At 36.4% G+C, this 24,324-nt stretch overlaps 1 protein-coding gene across 2 annotated transcripts in view; it reads right to left on the bottom strand.

The window, feature by feature from the left end:
- MRPS31 (mitochondrial ribosomal protein S31) overlaps nt 1-18,115 on the bottom strand; it is a 227,721-nt gene extending 209,606 nt beyond the window's left edge. For both annotated transcript variants that reach the window (XM_053708400.1, XM_053708401.1), the window contains exons 1-3: nt 17,985-18,115; nt 5,733-6,035; nt 3,892-4,044 (exon numbers count right to left, since the gene is read on the bottom strand). In XM_053708400.1, the coding sequence (XP_053564375.1) occupies nt 3,892-4,044; nt 5,733-6,035; nt 17,985-18,079 (551 nt within the window). In that variant the 5' untranslated portion in view covers nt 18,080-18,115. The remainder of the gene's footprint in view (nt 1-3,891; nt 4,045-5,732; nt 6,036-17,984) is intronic.
- Nucleotides 18,116-24,324: the final 6,209 nt, after the last annotated feature.

Genomic DNA, 24,324 nt, shown 5'->3' with positions numbered 1-24,324 from the left:
AGATCAACACATTGGGTTGGCTACTTAAAAAATATATATAGTTTTGACAGGTAAATAGAAAAAAAAACAAGGTTCTATTTCAGTTTAAATGGAGTGATAGTAAAATGCTAAAAATTCAACAGTATTTTGGGTACGTTTTTCACTGAAATTGCCGGTAGCAAAGAGCTTAAAGGGAAATGAAACTCATTTTTTTTTCTTTTATGAGTTCGAGAGAGCATACAATTTTAAACAATTTTCTATTTTACTCCTATGATCTAATTTGTTTTGTTCTCTTGGTATTCTTTGTTAAGAAAGCATACCTAGGTAGGGTCAGAAGTTGCTGATTAGTGGCTGCACATATATGCCTCGGGTTATTGGCTCACCCATATGCACTACTGTTTCTTCAACAAATGATATGAGAAGACTAAAGCAAATTTGATAACAGAAGTCATTTAGAAAGTTGCTTAAAGGGACAGTAAACACCAAAAATTGTATTTTTTAAAAAGAGATAATCCCTTTATTACTCATTCCCCAGTTTTGTATAAACAACATGATTATATTACAATACTAATTTACCTCTGTGATTACCTTGTATCTAAGCTTCTGCTGACTGCCTCCTTATTTCAGATCTTTGGACAGACTTGAATTTCAGGCAATTAGTGCAGACTCTTAAATATTCCCTGGGAGTGAGCACAATGTTATCTATATGGCTCACATGAACAAACAGTGCATGTTATTAGCTATTTACAGCCAGACTGTTCGATAAGAGGTGGACCGCAGAGTTTTAGAAATCAGCATATAAGCCTACCTAGCTTTAGCCTTTAACAAAAAATACCAAGAGAAAAAAGCTCATTTGATGATAAAAGTAAATTGAAAAGTTGTTTAAAATGACGGGCCCTATCTATCATAAAAGTTTAATTTGGACTTTACTGTCCCTTTAAAATTGTATTCTCTGTCTGAATCATGAAATAAAAATGTTGGGTTTTATGTTCCTTTAATAAGCCTCAGGAGCTTCTCAGAGGACATAAGTAAAAGCTGAGTGGTTGTGCACAAGTCTCATTAACAGGCAAGTGCATGACGCCCCGTTGTGTCAACATAATGCACAGGCAGAAAGTGCAGATGTGTCAGTTATATCCCTTTAAAGCTCAGGCACAGCTGGAGTTTTCCCTAGAGAACTGCCTGTAACTTGAAAATAAAAAGCCCATTATTTAAAATAAGCAATATATTTATTTGTAGCAAAAGCAACATCTATGTTTCTACAGTACAGAGATAATCAGTAACCAGTTACTATTGCTGATATGAGAAGACTCTCTCAGTGCTCTGCTGTTTTATTGTGACAGGTCAGGGTGTCAAATGCACTGGTAAAACTGTTTGTCCTCTCAAAGACTAAAGGCTAGATTTATCAAAGCCCTACGGCTGCAAGTTCTCACAAGAACTTGCTCGCCGTAATTTATCAAACAGCGGTCACGAGACCGCTGCTTCCTTAACCTTTTTGCCACCTCCGACCGAGGAGATTGACAGCTCCTGCCCGTGCGTGATTGGCTGTGCGCGGGAAGGGGGCGGGACCCTGTCTGTTATCCTTTACTGACACTGTCTGCCTCTGTCTCCTAAACCCCCCTCATGATTTTTACAATACCCCCTCCTCCCCCTGCATTCAGACCTCTGTAACACTTTCTGTCTTTTTAGCCATCCTATGTTTTAAGATATAATCTGCAAATTCCACCAAATTGGTCAGTATTGCCTCAGACTTAAAAAAGGAAGACATTCTTCCAAAAGCTTGTCATCTTGTAAATGTATAGTTAGTCCAATAAAAAAGTATCATTGCTCAATGCAATACTCTTGTAATGTTGATATCTAAATCTCTGGACTAACACGGCTACTCCAATCAATATATATATATTTTTTATATTTTTTTTATTTTATTTTTTATACGCCTCTTGTTACTGGTTTACCAATGTGTTCAGCAAGCTCCCAGAAGTACATTGCTGCTCCTTCAACAAAGTATAACAAGAGAATGAAGAAAAATAAAATGACAATTAAAATTGATAAATTAAATTGGTAAGTTTTTAAAAAATAAAATAAAAATTGTATACTCTATTCTGAATCATGAAAGAATAATTTTGTGTTTATTATCCCTTTAACCCTTTCGAGTCAGGGTTAAAGTGCCTACATCGGAACAACTGTTCCGATGTAGACAAATTGAAACCACGCAATCGAGATTTCAATTATTGGATCGCATCTGGGGGGCGTCCCTACAACCTTAGGAACGCCCCCAAGACCGCGATCAAGTCCTGACAGCACAGAAGGCTTCAGGACAGCCGTTAGCTATGACGTTCTATTCCGTCATAATGGCTTTAAAGCCCAGCCTAATAATGACGGAATAGAACGGCATAACGGCTTTAAAAGGTTAAATTACAAACTGTAGTAACAAAAAAAGGAACACATACTACTATTTATTATGCCCACTTTTTCTGTATTTTACATCTGATATTTTTGTCTTCTCTACTTCCCAGAGTGCAAGAGGTAAATATACAATAATTACATGTGCTTTAATTTGACCCTGTTACATGGTGCACATGGTAACTAACGTAACTGCAAAAGCTCATTAACATCTGGCCCTTAGATATATAGGTGTGTGTGTGTGTGTGTATATGTGTGTGTGTGTGTATGTGTTTTTATGTATGTATGTGTTTTTATGTATGTATGTGTTTTTATGTGTTTTGTGTGTGTGTGTGTGTGTGTGTGTGTGTGTGTGCGTCTTAAAAAGTGCACAATTTATTAAAGGGACACTAAAAACAAACTGCAATCCTCCCCATGTGATAATTAGGCTTAGAATCCCTCTACAACTTTGTAATTGTGTCTAATCCTTGTCATATTAAAGGACCCTGAAGCCAAATATTTTCTTTTGTGATTCAGATAGAGCATGCAATTTTAATCAACTTTCTAATTTACTCCTATTAGCAAATGTTTTTCATTCTCTTGGTATCTTTATTTGAAAAGCAAGAATGTAAGTTTAGATGCCGGCCCATTTTGGTGAACAACCTGGGTTGTTCTTGCTGATTGGTGGATACATTCATTCACCAATAAACAAGTGCTGTCCAAGGGTATGGACTTTCTTTTTCAAATAAAGATAGCAAGAGAACAACGAAAAATTGATAATAGGAGTAAATTATAAAGTTGCTTAAAATTGCATGCTCTATCTGAATCACAAAAGAAACAAATCACAAGAAACAAAAGGAAATGGAACAATATATAAAGTAAAGGGATAGATACACCCTTTATTTGGCAAGTATGTCAACCCATGAATAGACTATATAGTTTAACTAATCACTATAAATATCTACCCCACAATGTTACATTTTCTTTAATAAGGTGCGCTTATCACAGAGATATTTGTCTTTTAGATTATTAGCTCCCTGGTAGTTAATCTAATCTTTCTTTTGTAAAACTATTATGACATTTATCCTATCTCGTTAAAGGGATTATAAAACACCATGATGTCCCTTTAATGGAGGCTACAACTTTACATTTATCATTTTAAATATTTTCTTTTGAAACATTGTTTTGTTTAGCATTTATTTGGTGAAAGACGAAGTGTCAATCTATTACTATTTTTAAGATACACAGGACCACCACTAGAGGGAGGAAGAGAGCAATAAAAATGATGATCTTGTTTTGCCAGTCATTTTTTTTTCTCTATGCTATCTAGAAAGTAAATGCCCTGCATCTGCATTGCACAGATGTTACTTATTATTGCGCGCACAAAGTACAAATGAAGCTGTAACATATATTGTGCAGATGCAAATATTACACAATACCATCAAAACATGATAGATCTGAGCCATAATGCTGAACTGCAATAACCTTACTGTGAAAAACATAGATCTGAAGATATTAACATAGATTGCCAACCTGATGCTACTCTCCCCTTTCCTTTGAGTGTCTGTGTCTTGTTCGTGTTTCCGAAGTTGCTGGAGAAGCTCAGATTCTATCTGTTTCTTGTTGAAGGGAAGTGATGAAGCAACAGCCGAGGCAGCAGCCACGAGATCCGCATCGAGTGGTTTGCTTTTAGAAACAAGAACCATGATAAAGATAGAAGTATTACTAACATTGTTAAGGTTTAATACGGCAGTGTTTTCTTCCAACTCTTGTTATGCAGATGCACAAAGACATTGGCTTCAGATGGGTCTGCTAGCTGACTTTACCTATGTGTTTAAGAACTTTGCAAGGGTTATACATATAGCTATATGTGAAAAAAATATAGTGCACTAATAAAATATTATAACGCTAGAGCATTTTTTGCACATTTATGACTCTTTAAATTCATAAAGTAACTTTTCCAAGCTTAACAACACCAGAGATTAAAAAATCTGTATATTTAGGATAATTACTAGAACAAGTCAAACTTTTTTAGTCTATTACAACATACATTAAATGGAAAAACTAAGTTAAATAGCAGGAACCCAAAAAGAGAAACACATCTGATTTCTCAACCTTACAGCACAATCAATAAACTATTCATTCCACCCCCAGACAACATGGGGACTCTAAAATCCGCTATATGTTTGATTTTATGTACTGCAATATTTATCACAGCAGAGAAGATAAACAAGAGGCTCTTCAATTGGGTTTGTCCATGAACTGCAAAAGAATGCAATGTTCTCTAACAACAGTTTAAAAGGTTTATAAAGCATTCATTGTGCAGGCCTTTTATAATGTAAGGGTTAATTGCACCTATGTACTATGCATAATTGAGATTAATTTCTAATTTGACAGCGTTGCAACTGGCTACCATGGTTTCATGTGCGTCTTTTCTATAAAATCAATGCATGTCATTGCTAAATATTAACACTCATTTTTGATAATTTATTAAAGTGTCATAAGGAAGAAGCTACTACTGCTGCTATATGCCTCGTTTTACATTGGTACCTGTTATTAGTGTTTCATCAATCAACATCCCTGTTTAATGACACTTGTGGCCTTAGCCTTTCGTCCAACAACCAATGCTGCCTATATCCCTTGACATATACTGCTTATGCCCAAACCATGGGTCAACATACCATTGTCTATCTAACCTGCTTATACTGCAGTATTCTAAGCCTCCCTGATCGTGCACTTAGCTCTGAGGAACATACTGGCACTTTACAAATAAACAATAATAGTTTTTCTTGCTTTTGTCTGCCATAATGGTTACATTCTTCAGTATTGCTGTAGTGTCTCGTGAAATAAAATGCTCTGTTCTATATCCTGCATTCCACAACTTTGTCATGCCCTTGACCACCACAAGTGTCAAGACCAGGGTGTAAAACCAGAAGAACAGATGTTACAGGTGGTGAAGTTGTTGACGAAGTTAAAGAAACACTAAAGTCAAAAAATAACTTTAATGATTCAGACAGAGCACACAATTGTAAACAACTTTCCAATTCACTTTCATTATCAAAATGTGCACAATCTTTTTCTATGCACACTTTCTGAGGCACTAGAGCCTACTGAGCAAGGGCAAGAATTCACAGAATATACACATATGCATTTTGTGATTGGCTGCTGGCTGTCATGTAATCCAGGAGGAAGGAAGATTGAACTAACTTTGAAATTTGTCAGAAAAAAAATCTGCTACTTATTTGAAATTCAGAATAAGTGCTTTTGTTGTGTCTTTTTATTATGCACGTATTGATTATGCAATTCCACTTTAGTGACCCTTAATATCTCAGTATCTGATAAAGCCTCTTTTAAGCTGACAATATAAATGTTACCTCTCTTCATTGCTTTGCTTTACTGCTTTTTGGAACATGCTGCTTGTACTTTCCATGGATTCCACTTGTTCTGCCTTGTTTTCCTTGGCCTTGCTCATCTTCAAAGCCTGGAACCTCCGCTTTGAGCTTATTTCTACCTTCATGCCACCAATCACGTTCATCAGGTTCTCTTTGCCCGGTGGCTCACTCCCTTTGCCCTGCCCCCCCTGTTTGGTAGCATCATTGACGTCAGGGTCAGACTTGTGTTTGTCACAATATAGGACATTTCCATTACTGAACAACTTAAGCACCTGTTCTGCACACCTAAAGAAATAAAACATGGATATGTCAGTTTGTTGTGCTCATGATGACCTAACAAAACTGCTATAGTAAAAAGCAATAATGTTTCAAAAGAAGACAAATTTGTGCACTTGTATTTTTTCAAAAAATATAATTCAAGGATGACAACTTTTTTTTATCAAACAAGAGCATCTTTATTTAAATGTATATTATGGTGTGTGCCTATGTGTGCATTTGTGGGTAGTTGTATGTGTGTGTTTAATCAATGTTAAAAAAAAAAAGTGCTTGTAGCTTTGCATTTTGTGAAGTTGGCAGTGTTGTGGACACCCTCTGTAACTACTAATTTTTGGAATTATTAAGTGCTGAAAAAACAACTTACTTTTCAAAGTTCAGAGAGATGGAAATTATATGTCTAATGTACAGCAAAAAACACTACACCCACACTTGAGACATTGGATAAGCATATATTATAGTGTCTAGTAGGCTCTTTGCTTTTGTTTGGTGAAAACACGGAAATAGACTACACTCTGAAACCGGACTAGATACACATTCCATGACCTACACAACTCGCAGCCCAGGGTGCTCCCAGACTCACAGACAGCTGCACAGCTTTCAGTGACCCAGTCGGTTAAGACCAGACAAGCCTGGGTGATAAGTCCATAGCGAAAATGACTAAATAAAATTATTAACAGAGCACATAGAAAGTCTGGCACTCTCTTGCAAGCACATAGCTAGATAAAAGGCAAAATGGAAGAGATAGTTACAGTATTAGGCCAAATGGTGATAGGCCCAGGACCAATTCAAGGTGTTTTCCTCCGTGGCTCCCTAATCAACAGCCACAAAATGCATGCCTTCAACCAAACATACAGATACAAACAAGGATTACACAGGCCCTTTGTAATTTCCCCAGACACATACAAAACACGGAAATGGACTTCACTCTCATACTCAATCTAGCTGTGTGCTTACAAGAGAGTGCCAAACTTTCTATGTGTTGGGTTCATAATTTTGTTTTGCAGTTTTCCCTATGGGCTTTGCACCCAGGCATGCCTGGGTCACTGAAAGTTGTCTGAATACTAGTGAGCACCTTGTGAGTTTTGCATTGTCATGGGGTGTGTATCCAGTCCGGTTTGAGAGTGTAGTCCATTTCCATGTTTTGTATTTGTCTAGGGAAATTACAAAGGGCCTGTGTCACCCTTGTTTGTGTGGCTGTAAGTTAGGGACCTAGGGACGAAGAGAGCTTGATGTGGTCCTGAGCCTATCACCATTGGCCAAATGCTGTAACTAACTATTCCATTTAGTTTTTCATCTAGCTCTGTGCTGTTGTGTTAAAGGGACACTAAACCCAAAAATATTCTTTCATAATTCAGATAGAGAATACAATTTCAATACAACATTCTAATTGACTTCTATTATCTAATGTGCTTAATTCTTTAGATATCCCTTGTTGAAGAAATAGCAATACACATGGGTGTGCAGCCACCAGTCAGCAGCTACTGAGCCTATCTAGATATGCTTTTCAGTAAATTAGGCAATATAGGTAAATTATAAAGTGCCTGGAGCTCCTCTGCTAAAATTTATCAAAATGAAATGTATTAAATACCAGTTAACTGTACAAACACATTTTTCTGCTACTTTCTATATTCACATAATATTCATGATAGTTTCCAAACAATTTTGTTTCATTAAAAACGCAACTATCAACTCATAAAATCATGCGTTTCTAATAATATAATTTAACTTTAGCAATTTAATGTATATATATTTCATTAATCTTAATTCAATAATTCATATCATAATGCTTGTTCAATTTTTATCCATTGGCATTAAAACTTTTGCAGTGATTGAAACGTATTTACGATAAAAAAAAGCTCCTATCATGAATAAATATTTCAATATCATTATAATAACCATATTTGTATTCTGATTGCATGAGGAGGTGATAGTCTGTCCAGAAACATCACATTATTAAAGGGACAGTCTACACCAGAATTTTAATTGTTTTAAAAGATAGATAATCTCTTTAGTACCCATTCCCTAGTATTGCATAACCAACACAGTTATATTAATACACTTTTTACCTCTGTGATTACCTTGTATCTAAGCCTCTGCAAACTGCCCCCTTTCAGTTCTTTTGACAGACTTGCATTTGGCTTGGCGCCCATGGGAGCCGGATTTACCGCATGGCTATTGGCTAAGAGGTGAAAATGTCACCTCTTAGCAAAAAAATTGTTTAGCCATGGGCTGCTGTAGCAGCTAAAAACGGCGATCGGTTGAAACAAATAAAGGAGCTTTCTACATGAAGTATATTATACTTCATGAATGAAAGTCCCCTTTGTTTGTTTCAATAGTCAATCATAGTGTTTGTAAATTGCTAGGATTTACTTTCACTTTAAAAGTATGCTAAAATAACCATGTTCGCTGTGCAAAACTGGGGAATGGGTAATAAAAGGATTATCTATCTTTTTAAACAATACATTTTTTTGGAGTAGACTGTCCCTTTAAGATCAGTTGAATATGAAATGTGGTTGGCATTCCTCCTTCACTGATCATCCTCCTGAAGGTCATCTGAGTGGCGTATCATAAAAAAATAGCAGCAAAACAGTGAAATCTGAAGCTGAGAAAATAGGAATATAAAAGATGACCAAAAAAAGATGTCTAAGAGGAAGGTGAAAATGGGAAGAGTGTTTGATTCTAACACACCAGCCAAATCTAACGTGCGCTTGAGTAACATGAAGATATCTATAAGCCGCAAACCATGATGGTAATCTCTTATTTTAGCGTATTTTAATGTCTATGGGAGAAACAAGCGTTTTAAATTCCCAGCCACTGTTGATGTTTTCTATACAATGTTTCTTTATACAATGTTGGATCTTGAAGAAACTGCACACAGAGAGGTTCTAAAATGAAGGCACAAAGAAATTCCAGCAGCACAACAGTAGTGAATTATATTCCAAATTTATTAGGTACCTGGAGGTAAAATAATGACGTTTCGGGCTCAGTTGCCCTTAATCATATGACCTCAATGCAGTATACACCTTCCATAAATACCCAACACCACAGGTGTGGCCAATCATGTCATTACCTAGTTTATTCCTGCAACAATTTCTAATCTTAGCGCCACCTAGTGGTGTATGTCTAATAGTACATCAAAAACGAAATAAGTCTAACAGTGTTACATACTCGTATTTCAGCTACATGTTACATCTCATATCAAAATTTCAGAACAATACAAAATACAATATTTACAAAAAGATAGTAGTGAGGGACAATTCTTCATCTCAACGTTCATATCTAGAGTAGGGATTTTTGTAGAAACTGCAAAATCACAAAAAGATATTAAAATCAATTTCACGGTTCATTCCTTTAGGATACAGACAATCTAGCCTATAGATCCACATAGATTCTCTCTTTTTTAAGATCAGTTCTCTGTCCCCACCTCTTCGTGGGACAGGGACATGATCTATAATTTGAAATTTCAACTGTGCAATCGAATGGCCAAAAGTCAAAAAATGATTGGAGACAGGAGCATTAAAGTCTTTACATCTAATATTAGACTTATGCTGTATGATTCTATCCCTTACCCTTTGGGTGGTCTCTCCAATATAAACCCACCCACATGGGCATTTAATCAAGTAAATTGCATAATTGGTATTACAAGTATAAAAGCCATTAATTTTATAAACTTTACCAGTTAAAGGATGTGTAAAATTACGGCCCTTGGCCATGTTATTACAATTAGCACACCCTAAGCAGGGATAACAACCCAAACCTTTTCCAGAAATATAGCCTTGTTTTAATTTTCTACTCCCTATGTCTGCTCTTACAAGTTTGTCTTTGATGCTAGTACCTTTTCTGTATGCGGGCATAGGCCCATTAGCAAAAACCTTTGTATCTGGGTGACAGTCTCTTAACAAAAAACAGTATTTATTGACAATATTTTGTATTTTAGGACTTTGATTGTTGTACTCTGAGACAAAGATAATTCTACCTTCTCTGTTGTCTATTTTATTTTTATTTTTACTGGTTAATGTGTAATTCTTAGCCCTCTTCATTTCATTATGTATGAGGTGAGCCGGATAACCCCTACCTCTAAATTTTTCTCCCATCTCTCCTAGTCTTATTTCAATAAGTTGTTCATCTGACACAATTCTTTTGACTCTTGTCATTTGGCTTCTAGGTAAAGATTTAATTATAGAGGGTGGGTGTGCACTTGTATAATGTAATAGACTATTCTTGTCTGTACTTTTCCTGTATAAGTCTGTTTTAAGACTACCACCTTCCTTATAGATCAGAGTGTCTAGAAAATTAATTGATTGCTCATCCCAAGTAAGGGTAAATTTAATACATCTAGTGGCTCTATTCAGATCCTCAACGAACTCCAATAGGGATCCAATGTCGCCCCACCATATTCCGAAGACATCATCTATATACCGCCACCAGGTGGCGCCATATAGAAGGAACATCTTGTTTTGGTAAACAAACTTTTCCTCAAATGTTGACATAAATACATTTGCATAGGTAGGGGCAACATTGGATCCCATTGCAGTACCCTTAACTTGCATGTAAAAATTGTCCTCAAAAAGGAAGTAGTTATAGTATAAGATGATACTTAACAGGTTTAACAAAAAATCTTGCTGTTGGGACAGTATATAAACCACTTGTTGCCAGTAAATTTCTCACAGCGCCCAATCCGCCTTCATGTTCAATAGAGGTGTATAGACTGACCACATCAAGACTATACAATATACATCTGTCCGGTGCCATAAGGTTCTGTATTTTATTTAGAAAATCTCCAGTGTCTTTTATGTAAGAAGTAGATTGCTCAACAAATCCTCTTAGGATCTTGTCCAAATATATAGATATGTTAGAAACGTCATTATTTTGCCTCCAGGTACCTAATACATTTGGAATATAATTCACTACTGTTGTGCTGCTGGAATTTCTTTGTGCCTATACTATGTTGGAGTCTTCAAGCAGTGGCTCCTCCAGCTTTGCACACTAAATATAAGCCACTGGTGCTTGAGTTACTTTGACTTTGCAGATTTTGTCTATACTACTTGACTCTGTGCACAGTGTGCTTCAAGATGGAGACCCTACAAGGGATAGTACCAGATATGGAGGCTCAGGTTTTTACATAAAGTGATATGGAGGCTGCAAGAATAACTACATTGGTTTGTGGATCCAGGGATTTCCTAAAGACACCTGTTACTGAAGCCACGTTTAAAAGCTATGAAAGATTGGCTAAAAGGCAAATGAATTTTGAATTACATGCCACCACGCTTGTGGAATACCATAGGGTGCGAAGAATTCCTAGGGGCCTGAGAATGAGCTCCAGACCCACCCTATTGATAGACAACAAAGAATATTGCAAGAAATATGAATGCATTTTAAATAAATGCCCATTGGATATCATAGTGCTTACGGTGGAGTATCTACAGAAAGCCATAGATGAACAGAAGATTGAGATCAAGCAAATAGAGGATGCTTTGAAAATAGATCTCTCTACTGCCGATAATGAATCTAAGCTGGCAACAATCAATAAGGAGATAGCTGAAATAAAGAAAGAGCTACAAACCATAAAACGTGAGAAGTTCTATCGAGATGAACAGAACTACATACACGGAACTGTATACCGCTGGACAAGGGAACGTACCGGAAGGGAACGCCAGCGCACTTCCGGTTGGGCTAGACATGGCCACCGCTACACAAGACGTGAGGCTAATACTATTGATTCTCAGACTAACAGCTCTCCGGGGGGATCAGATACAGGAAACGACGCGGGGGCAAGAGACACCACCGCAAAAGGCCCACAGGGACAAGGACGGACGTCGCAGAGGGAGCCGCAACAACAACGCCAGACGGGACAAAAACACAAGACCTGATAGTGAACATTTCCGGAGTACCCTTGACGGCCGCTGAGGAAAAAGTACTAAGTAAGGGTCTGTCTTTCTGCCCTAGCAAAGACTGTAATTTTTTTGACTTACAACAAGATTTGAATAGACTGTTTAGGAACATTAAGCTAAAATCCTTTTTTTCCAGTAATGAGTTACATACAAATGTGAAAACTTACACCGAGTTAAACATTCGTAAATTTGGGTTAAAGAATAAGAGTAACTGTATGCCTAACAGCTATAATCATTGTGTGGATACTTACATAGACTTAGTGTGTAAAGATATTAACAAGCTGAGGGATAGTGTACATAACAAAAAGGTAATACACAATAAGTTGAGTAACAGAAATAATCTTGCTAAAGCAGAGAGAGAGGCCTTAGTACTATTGAAAGATACAATCTATAAGCAGGCTGATAAGGGCGGTGCCTTAGTGGTACTAAACAAGGGATATTATGTAGATGAAATAAGATCACAATTGGGTGATACAGAAGTATACCAGCTATTAAACTATAATCCAACATGGGCAATACAGAGAGAAATAATTGGTTGTTTGGAAAATCCTATTAACAATGGGTTAATTGATAATGAAACCAGAAAGTTTTTGTACATAGAGAATGGGATAATACCCGTTTTTTATATTTTGCCAAAAGTGCATAAAAAACTAGACAAACCACCAGGGAGGCCCATAGTGGCCAGCACAGAGTCCATTTTTTCTAAAATATCTATATATTTGGACAAGATCCTAAGAGGATTTGTTGAGCAATCTACTTCTTACATAAAAGACACTGGAGATTTTCTAAATAAAATACAGAACCTTATGGCACCGGACAGATGTATCAGGTATAGTCTTGATGTGGTCAGTCTATATACCTCTATTGGATATGTGTTGTACTCACAGCGCTTAAAGGACCTATAGCTCCTATCTAAAGTGGGCCCCCACTACCCACAGAGGGAATACTATTAAGAAAGGTTTTAGAGAGGAGCGCCAGTTAAGTCAAGGTCTGGTGTGTGTGTGTGTGAGTGGTATGTTCACACTAGAGCGATAAAAACCCTTATGGTGGGGGTTTATTTTTAATGTATGATGTAGATGCTTATGTGGTAGTAAGACAACTAGGAAATGGATGTGAGATATATAATATAATACAATTTAATACAATTTATTACAAACACAATATATAACTTATAAACATGGATCCATGGTACATAAAAGTGTTTTTAAGACAGTCTAAAATAATAGATTAAAAAATGTGGAGTGTATAGGGTTAAAAATCAAGGGGATGGGACCCTCCAAGGGCAGAGTGTCCCCAAGGTTGTATGTAAGAAAGGTGGACTTCGTAACAATGTACTACCCTCTACTCCCTATGGTGATATGGAGGCTGGTAAAACAATTTGCATAAATTAAACAGTTTAAAACGGATTGGTGGAGTGGTGTCCACAAAATTGGAGAATACAATTTAAACAAAAAGAATACGGCTCAAAAAAGTGTCCTAAGCGGACAGAATCTTATACGGATAAATGTGGAACTTAACTCTAAATCATATATAAACAAAAACCGTATGTGAAACGATATGCAGTGAAAAGGATATATATATAAAAATAAAAATGAAAAAAATGTGATCAAAAATAAACTAGTGTGTACACATCTAGTAAAAATGTGGTATCAGCAAAAATGTGGTATCAAAAATCATAAATGTGATGTGATCTCAAAATTAGAAAAAGAAAATCACATACCATAAAAATGTGTAATCAAAAATGTGAATCGATGCACACTTAGTCAACAATAATAACTAAATCAGGGGCAGTGAACAATTATTTGAACTTAGATGATAGACAAATGTTGGGGATACATTCAAAAAGTTGTACAAAATGGTTATACAAAATAGTGATAACGTTGTTATAATCCTGAAATCTATATATCCTGAAAAGAGTCCATATAAAATGTCTCTTGTCCTCCAATGGGTCCTATTAATCCAATCTGAAGACAGTTCAAATGCCTCAATTCCAAGGCAATAAAAGCAATAAAAATAACAATAAAAAAGGGCAATAGAAAAGCTGGGAAATCCTCAAAGCCTAGAAATAAAGAAACATAACATAGTATAATACTGTTAAAAGTATAAATAGATCAAGAAATATAGCTCACCATATAGTTGTCAACGCGTTTCGACCCACTGCTTGGGCCTTTCTCAAGACTAGTCTTGAGAAAGGCCCAAGCAGTGGGTCGAAACGCGTTGACAACTATATGGTGAGCTATATTTCTTGATCTATTTATACTTTTAACAGTATTATACTATGTTATGTTTCTTTATTTCTAGGCTTTGAGGATTTCCCAGCTTTTCTATTGCCCTTTTTTATTGTTATTTTTATTGCTTTTATTGCCTTGGAATTGAGGCATTTGAACTGTCTTCAGATTGGATTAATAGGACCCATTGGAGGACAAGAGACATTTTATATGGACTCTTTTTACAAGAGACATTTTATATGGACTCTTTTCAGGATATATAGATTTCAGGATTATAACAACGTTATCACTATTTTGTATAACCATTTTGTACAACTTTTTGAATGTATCCCCAACATTTGTCTATCATCTAAGTTCAAATAATTGTTCACTGCCCCTGATTTAGTTATTATTGTTGACTAAGTGTGCATCGATTCACATTTTTGATTACACATTTTTATGGTATGTGATTTTCTTTTTCTAATTTTGAGATCACATTTATGATTTTTGATACCACATGTTTTCTGATACCACATTTTTACTAGATGTGTACACACTAGTTTATTTTTGATCACATTTTTTTCATTTTTATTTTTATATATATATCCTTTTCACTGCATATCGTTTCACATACGGTTTTTGTTTATATATGATTTAGAGTTAAGTTCCACATTTATCCGTATAAGATTCTGTCCGCTTAGGACACTTTTTTGAGCCGTATTCTTTTTGTTTAAATTGTATTCTCCAATTTTGTGGACACCACTCCACCAATCCGTTTTAAACTGTTTAATTTATGCAAATTGTTTTACCAGCCTCCATATCACCATAGGGAGTAGAGGGTAGTACATTGTTACGAAGTCCACCTTTCTTACATACAACCTTGGGGACACTCTGCCCTTGGAGGGTCCCATCCCCTTGATTTTTAACCCTATACACTCCACATTTTTTAATCTATTATTTTAGACTGTCTTAAAAACACTTTTATGTACCATGGATCCATGTTTATAAGTTATATATTGTGTTTGTAATAAATTGTATTAAATTGTATTATATTATATATCTCACATCCATTTCCTAGTTGTCTTACTACCACATAAGCATCTACATCATACATTAAAAATAAACCCCCACCATAAGGGTTTTTATCGCTCTAGTGTGAACATACCACTCATATATACCTCTATTGAACATGAAGGCGGATTGGGCGCTGTGAAAAATGTACTGGCAACAAGTGGTTTACATACTGTCCAACAGCAAGATTTTTTGTTAAACCTGTTAAGGATCATCTTATACTGTAACTACTTCCTTTTTTAGGACAATTTTTACATGCAAGTTAAGGGTACTGCAGTGGGATCCAATGTTGCCCCTACCTATGCAAATTTATTTATGTCAACATTTGAGGAAAAGTTTGTTTACCAAAACAAGATATTTCTTCTATATGGCGCCACCTGGTGGCAGTATATAGATGATGTCGTCGGAATATGGTGGGGTGACATTGGATCCCTATTGGAGTTTGTTGAGGATCTGAATAGAGCCACTAGATGTATTAAATTTACCCTTACTTGGGATGAGCAATCAATTAATTTTCTAGACACTCTGATCTATAAGGAAGGTGGTAGTCTTAAAACAGACTTATACAGGAAAAGTACAGACAAGAATAGTCTATTACATTATACAAGTGCACACCCACCCTCTCTAATTAAATCTTTACCTAGAAGCCAAATGACAAGAGTCAAAAGAATTGTGTCAGATGAACAACTTATTGAAATAAGACTAGGAGAGATGGGAGAAAAATTTAGAGATAGGGGTTATCCGGCTCACCTCATACATAATGAAATGAAGAGGGCTAAGAATGACACATTAACCAGTAAAAATAAAATAGACAATAGAGAAGGTAGAATTATCTTTGTCTCAGAGTACAACAATCAAAGTCCTAAAATACCAAAAATTGTCAATAAATACTGGTTTTTGTTAAGAGACTGTCACCCAGATACAAAGGTTTTTGCTAATAGGCCTATGCCCGCATATAGAAAAGGTACTAGCATCAAAGACAAACTTGTAAGAGCAGACATAGGGAGTAGAAAATTAAAACAAGGCTATATTTCTGGAAAAGGTTTGGGTTGTTATCCCTGCTTAGGGTGTGCTAATTGTAATAACATGGCCAAGGGCCGTAATTTTACACATCCTTTAACTGGTAAAGTTTATAAAATTAATGGCTTTTACACTTGTAATACCAATTATGCAATTTACTTGATTAAATGCCCATGTGGGTGGGTTTATATTGGAGAGACCACCCAAAGGGTAAGGGATAGAATCATACAGCATAAGTCTAATATTAGATGTAAAGACTTTAATGCTCCTGTCTCCAATCATTTTTTGACTTTTGGCCATTCGATTGCACAGTTGAAATTTCAAATTATAGATCATGTCCCTGTCCCACGAAGAGGTGGGGACAGAGAACTGATCTTAAAAAAGAGAGAATCTATGTGGAACTATAGGCTAGATTGTCTGTATCCTAAAGGAATGAACTGTGATATTGATTTTAATATCTTTTTGTGATTTTGCAGATTCTACAAAAATCCCTACTCTAAATATGAACGTTGAGATGAAGAATTGTCCCTCACTACTATCTTTGTAAATATTGTATTTTGTATTGTTCTGAAATTTTGATATGAGATGTAACATGTAGCTGAAATACGAGTATGTAACACTGTTAGACTTATTTCGTTTTTGATGTACTATTAGACATACACCACTAGGTGGCGCTAAGATTAGAAATTGTTGCAGGAATAAACTAGGTAATGATATGATTGGCCACACCTGTGGTGTTGGGTATTTAAGGAAGGTGTATACTGCATTGAGGTCATATGATTAAGGGCAACTGAGCCCGAAACGTCATTATTTTACCTCCAGGTACCTAATAAATTTGGAATATAATTCACTACTGTTGTGCTGTTGGAATTTCTTTGTGAGTATATTATGTTGGAGTCTTCAAGCAGTGGCTCCTCCAGCTTTGCACACTAAATATAAGCCACTGGTGCTTGAGTTACTTTGACTTTGCAGGTTCTAAAATGAAAACAGCACTGTCCTTAGGGCACATATTGACATAATGACTTCAATCTCTTTTCTATTAACCCTTGCAATGCCATCAGTTATAAACTATTAACCCCATTACTGTAGGCAATAAAGGGCTAATTTTACAGTGCATAATACTAGTTACTGTAGGCCATAAAGGGTTCATTTTACAAGGGCATAATACTAGTTACTGTATGCAATAAAGGGTTCATTTTACAGTGCCTTATAGTAGTTACTATAGGCAATAAAGGGTTAATTTTACAGTGCCTTATAGTAGTTACTATAGGCAATAAAGGGTTAATTTTACAGGGCATAATACTAGTTACTGTAGGCAATAAAGGGTTAATTGTACAGGGCATAATACTAGTAAAAATTTAGGGCATGAAATGGTTAGCTTCACAGTTTTTCATGCAGTCTGATTACTTGCAACATTGTATAAACATTGTGTTACTAGTGAGAGCATTGAGAATAAAATACGCTAAAATAAGAGATTACCTACCATGATATACGCTACAAACTTCAGTATAATAATCAACTGATTACTAACCAAGCAAAACAAAATATGGCTTCAGTCAGTGTAACATTTTAAGAATCCCCAAATGCATGAATAAAAGCATTTTATTTGCATACTAATTTATGTTTTATGCATAATACTATAAAAAGTTGCACCTTTAACAACATTACTAAAAACACCAGTTAATAACTAGAACCTAAAATTCAATTGATGGATCGATAAATGCTTTAAATCATATAGCATCCTCTAATTACAGGATTATATCCCGTACCTGCTCCTACCGGGAACTGCTACTGCTGATACTCCCTTCACTACCCACACTGGTACTCTGTGATACATCCCGAACACACAGCGTGACCCTGACATAGGGGACGTTAATCGGAGGACACAAGAGTGCTTCAACCTGACATCTTCCGGCAAGAAACAAAATGAGAGAAAGAGAGTTCCGCAATTGTGCTAAGAATGACACATTAAAACTGTCTGCAGCATATGTCTAAAAACATTGAGTACTTGTTTTTCAAAATGTGTGCGAATGTGACAAGCAGTGTTATCTGCGAGTTCTACACGTACTCCGCAGTAGTTTACAAGACAAAAGAAAATAATGTTACAGTGCAGCTTCTAGGATCTGTCACATCACAAAGGGGTCGATTCCTAAACTCTGAAGAAATGTTTGTGTAACGATTCATTTACGAATATCCTTATAGATTCAATGGAAAAATTTGTAGGGTAACCATAAGATAACCTTTTCTACTGGGTTGCAATCAACCCCACAACTGTATTTATTTATCCCATGATCAGTGATCAGTAAAATCGATTTATTAAAAACAAACTGCAATCCTCCCCCATCTGATAATTAGGCTTAGAATCCCTCTACAATTTTGTAATTGTGTCTAATCCTTGTCATATTAACCCTTTCCTGCCGGGTTCTGATGTAAACAATTTGAAATCTCGCGGTTGTGCGTTAGCCTTTTAAAGCCGTTATGACGTTCTATTCCGTCATAATTAGACTGGGCTTTAAAGCCGTTATGACGGAATAGAACGTCATAGCTAACGGCTGTCCTGAAGCCTTCTGTGCTTCAAGGATTTAATCGCGGTCTGGAGGGCGTTCCTAGGATTGTAGGGACGCCCCCCAGATGCGAGCCAATAATTGAAATCTCGCGATCGTATGCACGATCGCGTAGTTTCAATTTGTCTACATCGGAACAATTGTTCAGATGTAGGCACTTTAACCCTGTCACGAAAGGGTTAAAAGGCATCAAAATGGTTGTGTTTGTTGTTGTTTTTTTGTTTGTTTGTTACAATAGCTATGTAATCTTACAGAAATCACATTTTATAAAATCTAAACAGTTTCCATTTACAGAATTATGAAGTTTAAAAATTGGGTGATTTGAAATACACTGTTATATACACACTAGTACAGTCCAGAGTTCTACTGGATGGCAGAAGAGCAAGAACTGGATATATAGTAGCAGAAGGATTAACCCCTTCATAACCAGAGCACTTTTCCATTAGTTGAGCGTCTGTGACCAGGGCTATTTTTACATTTCTGCAGTGTTTGTGTTTATCTCTAATTTTCCTCTTACTCATTTACTGTACCCACACATATTATATACAGTTTTACTCGCCATTAAATGGACTTTCTAAAGATACCATTATTTTTATCATATCTTAACATTTACTTTAAAAATGTTTATAAAATATGATGAAAAAAACACACTTTTTCTAACTTTGACCCCCAAAATATGTTACACATCTACAACCACCAAAAAACACCCATGCCAAATAGTTTCTAAATTTTGTCCTGAGTTTAGAAATACCCAATGTTTACTTGTTCTTTGTTTTGTTTTTTTGCAAGTTATAGGGCAATAAGTACAAGTAGCACTTTGCTATTTCCAAACAATTTTTTTCAAAATTAGCTTTAGTTACATTGTAACACTGATATCTGTCAGGAATCCCTGAATAACCCTTCACATGTATATATATTTTAAAAGAAGACAACCTAAGGTATTAAACTTGGGGTATTTTGACTCCATTTATGCAACCATTTTACCACCAATCTATGCCAAAGTTTGAAGAAAAAAAAGTGGTGATTTTTTTGACAAAATAGAAATTAAAGAATACATTTACTGAGAACGTTAAGGGTTACTGCCAACTAACACCTCAATATGTCTTTAGCTACATCTCCTGAGTACAGTGATACCACCTATGTATAGGTGTGTCGGGTTCTCTGGGGGCTAAAAGGCCTTATTTTTAGTTTTTCCCAATTTGAATTTTCACATCTGTCATCATGCACCCATGTCCTATTTGGGAGATTTCTGAAGCCGGCCAATGTCATTTACCCCTATCAAACCATATATTTTTTTAAAGTAGACACCCTATGGTATTTGAAATGGTGGTATTTCAACACTTTCCATGCACTAATTTAACCACCAGTCTTTGTCAAACTTATGGGTAGTAATTTCTTTGTTATTTTTCACACACATAATTTAGGCATAGATTCTCAGTTCCTGTTATGTTTTACTGACAAAAACACAATATGTGTTCAACAACATCCCCTGAGTACAGTGATACCACCCATGAATATGTTTGTTGGGTTCTCAGGGGGCTAAAAGGCCTTATTTTTAGGGGGTTCCTTTCCAGTTTTCCAACTTGTAATTTTCACATCTGTCATCATGCACCCATTTCCTATTTGGGAGATTTCTGAAGCCGACCAATGTAATTTACTCACATCAAACCATATATTTTTGAAAAGTAGACACCCTAGGGTATTTGAAATGCTGGTATTTTAACACTTTCCATGCACTAATTCAACCACCAGTCTTTGTCAAACTGTTGGGTAGTCATTTGTTTGTGTTATTTTTCCCACACATTGTATTTTAGGCATGAATTCTCAGTTCCTGCTATGTGTTACTGACAAAAAACACCTCATTATGTATTCAACAACATCTCCTGAGTACAGTGATACCACCCATGTATAGGTGTGTCGGGTTCTCTGGGGGCTAAAAGGCCTTATTTTTAGGGGGCGCATTCCAGTTTTCCAACTTGGAATTTTCACATCTGTCATCATGCACCCATGTCCTATTTTGAGACATTTCTGAAGCCGGCCAATGTAATTTACCCCCATCAAACCATATATTTTTGAAAAGTAGACACTTTAGGGTATTTGAAATGCTGGTATTTTAACACTTTCCATGCATTAATTCAACCACCAGTCTTTGCCAAACTTTTGGGTAGTAATTTTTTTGTGTTATTTTTCACACACATTGTATTTTATGCATGGATTCTCAGTTCCTGTTATGTGTTATTGCCAAAAAAAAAACCAATATGTGTTCACCAACATCTCCTGAGTACAGTGATACCACCTATGCATAGGTTTGTTGGCTTGTTTGGGGGGTGCAATGCCAAACATCTGACGTGTTTGTGATTTTTTTTTCATATTTAACATTTCTTCTTTGACTATTGTCTTTTTGGGGGGCTTTTTACATACCCCAATTTATTTGTTTGCCATGAATGTGCATATATTTGAAAAGTTGACACCCCAAGGTATTGTATATTGAGTGCTTTGATGCCTTTGATGCAACCGTTTTAGCCAAAAAAAATTGGAGAAAATGTATGGTGGTAATTTTTCATTTTTTATTTTTACACACACATTGCTTTTTGACTATGATTTAGGAGAGCTTGTTGTAAGTTATTGCAAGAAAACATTCCAGGTTGTTTTCTGCAAGACCTCATGAGTACACCTATGCCCCCCATGCATAGGTTTGCCAGGATTTTGGGAAGGTTCAGTTACAATTGTATGACTTGTAGTTTGAGTTGAAAGTGAAAGTATTTCTTCTGATAGGCCTATCTTTAGTTTGGGGCCTATTGCATACCCCAGTTTTATTTATTGCTATGAAAGTGTATATATTTGAAATGTTGACACCCCAAGGTATTGTATATGGAGTGCTTTGATGCCTTTGATGCAACCGTTTTAGCTAAAAAAAATTGAGAAAGTGTATGGTGGTAATTTTTTTAAAATTTTTTTACACACACATTGCTTTTTGACTATGATTTAGGAGAGCTTATTAAGTAAGTTATTGCAAGAAATTACTCCAGGTTGTTTTCTGCAAGACCCCCTGAGTACACCCATGCCCACCATGCATAGGTTTGACAGGGGTTTTAGTAAAATACAGCACCAATTTTAGAACTTATAAAAAATAGAACGGTGAAATAAAAAAAATCTGTCACAGTAAAAGTAAAAAACAAAAACAAACAAACTCAATAACAGTAAATGTAACCAAAAATCCCCCCCAAAAAAACACAACCGCAAATGTAAAAAAAAAAAAAAAAAAAATTACCAGTGTTTATACCGCTTGAAGCAGTCCCCAATGCAAAGTCCAGGCTGTCCAGGGCAATCAGGACAGTAAAAGGTGGTGTCCCTTCTCTGCCCCCTCTTGGTACAGACTCTGCATTTCTTCTGAGGATTCTGTTTCGCCACCGTAGGGGGGATTTTGAAAATAAAATGAGTAGCCCCATCTCTGCTCTCTCGCATCACTGCCCGTGGAGCAGGTGCATCTTGGTACAAAGTCCCCAAAATGATCTGGAGCTGAAACTATAAAAATGTCAGTTTCATTCCGGGTTTTGCTTTTCTGAACAACAAAAAAGCATTGTGGGTTGCAATCTGCATTAAGTAAATTGCAAGCTTTTTGTACCAGGACGTTTTCCTCCGCATAATTAGGTAAGGCTGCAGCAGCTGATCTGCCAGATCAACCCCACCCATATGCCGGTTATAAGCCTTGATGCACACCGGCTTTCTTATGCTCTCAGCTCTGCCACGTACAGAGACCTCCATAGTCCTCTCATTGTGGATGGTGGTAAGAAGGTACGCATCCTTCTTGTCTCTTAAGTGCCAACAGCTCCTCGGCGCAGAGCTGAGGTCTTCCCCCTTTGTAGCCGGGTGCGTGCAAGTTGCCCTGGGAAACCTGCGCGGTTCTTTTTATTTGTACCGCAAGCTACTGTATCAAATCAATACAGTAGCTTGAACAAAAGTACACATGAATAAAATGATCTAAATACAAGTGGTACCCTTTGTTCATTATGGGTAATATCAGGTCCCAGACAATCTTGCCAGTGGTTCCCATATGTTCTGGGCAACCTGGAGGGTCAAGGTGACTATCCTTTCCCTCATACACCCGGAAGGCCTGGATATACACAGTCTCACTCTCACAGAGCTTATACAACTTTACTCCATATCTGGAGTGCTTGGAAGGAATATACTGCTTGAATCCCAGTCTTCCCTTATACTTCATCAGGGATTCATCCACACATATTTTCCTTCCAGGTGTATAAACCTCTACAAACTTGGCAGTAAAGTGGGTAATCAGGGGGCGGATTTTATACAGCCTGTCAAACTGGGGATGCTCACTAGGGGGGCACTGGCTGTTGTCGCTGAAGTGCATGAAATGTAGAATCATTTCATACATCTTCCTCAACATACACTGGGAGAAAATGGGGGTAGAGCAACTGGGGTTACTGCTCCAGTAGGAGAGGATGGAGGGTTTCTTTATTATGCCCATCAGCATAGTCAATGCCCAGAATTTTTTAAATTCTGGCACATTGATGGGGGCCCATTGCTGCTTTGCCATATATGAGTCAGGCTTTGCAGCATGGAACTGATAGGCATATAAATTAGTTTGGGTGACAATGTTCCCCAATACATAATCGCCCAGAAACACCTTGATAAACTGTTGGGGGCTAAATCCTGCCACATCCACATTGATGCCAGGATTTGCTGTGAAGGGTGGGATATCTGGCATCTGGTGATGAAGCATTACCCACCCTTCAGCAGCAATGGCAGCTGGAGCAACACGTCTCCTTCTGGCAGGGGGGTAGCAGCCACAGATACACTATTAGTTGAGACTGTATCTAATGATGTATCTGAGCATATGGCAGGGTCAAAATTGGCGTCTGAGTCTGACATAGAGGTGTCTGACTCTGACGCAAGGATGGCATACGTCTCCTCAGCACTATATGTTCTCTGTGACATGATTTATTTTTATCTGTCACAGAGAAAAATAAATACTAAAAAAAAATATCAACACAAAATTTAAATTAACTAAATTTAATTAAGCCTTTGGGTCTCACAAAAAAAATACTAAAAGAAAAGATTAACCCCTAAGAAATGCACAGAGCAAAAATGTGCTTTTGTGCAAGAGCCAGTGATTTATAGTGATCACTGACAAGCTAGGGTTTAATTACTAAAAAAAAAAATCAACCCGAAATTTAAATTTAAATTAACTAAATTAACTAATCGTCTCTGAAAAGAGCATTTGGGTCTCACAAAAAAACTACTAAAAAAAAAATATTAACCCTTAAGGAATGTACAGAGAAAAAAAAGTGCTTTTGTACAAGAGCCAGTGATTTATAGTGATCACTGACAGGCTAGGGGTTAATTACACACACAAAAAAACACTACATTTAAATTTAAATTAACTAAATGGCTCTGAAAAGAGCTTTTTGGGTCTCACAAAAAATTACTATAAAAAAAAATTAACCCCTACAAAAAATGCACAGAGCAAAAAAGTGCTTTTGTGCAAGAGCCAGTGATTTGTAGTGATCATTGGCAAGCTAGA

Source organism: Bombina bombina, chromosome 3, assembly GCF_027579735.1.
Source record: "Bombina bombina isolate aBomBom1 chromosome 3, aBomBom1.pri, whole genome shotgun sequence".
Taxonomy (NCBI): domain Eukaryota; kingdom Metazoa; phylum Chordata; class Amphibia; order Anura; family Bombinatoridae; genus Bombina; species Bombina bombina.
Note: the sequence above shows the minus strand (reverse complement) of the source record. Positions and strands in the feature narration are given on the sequence as shown.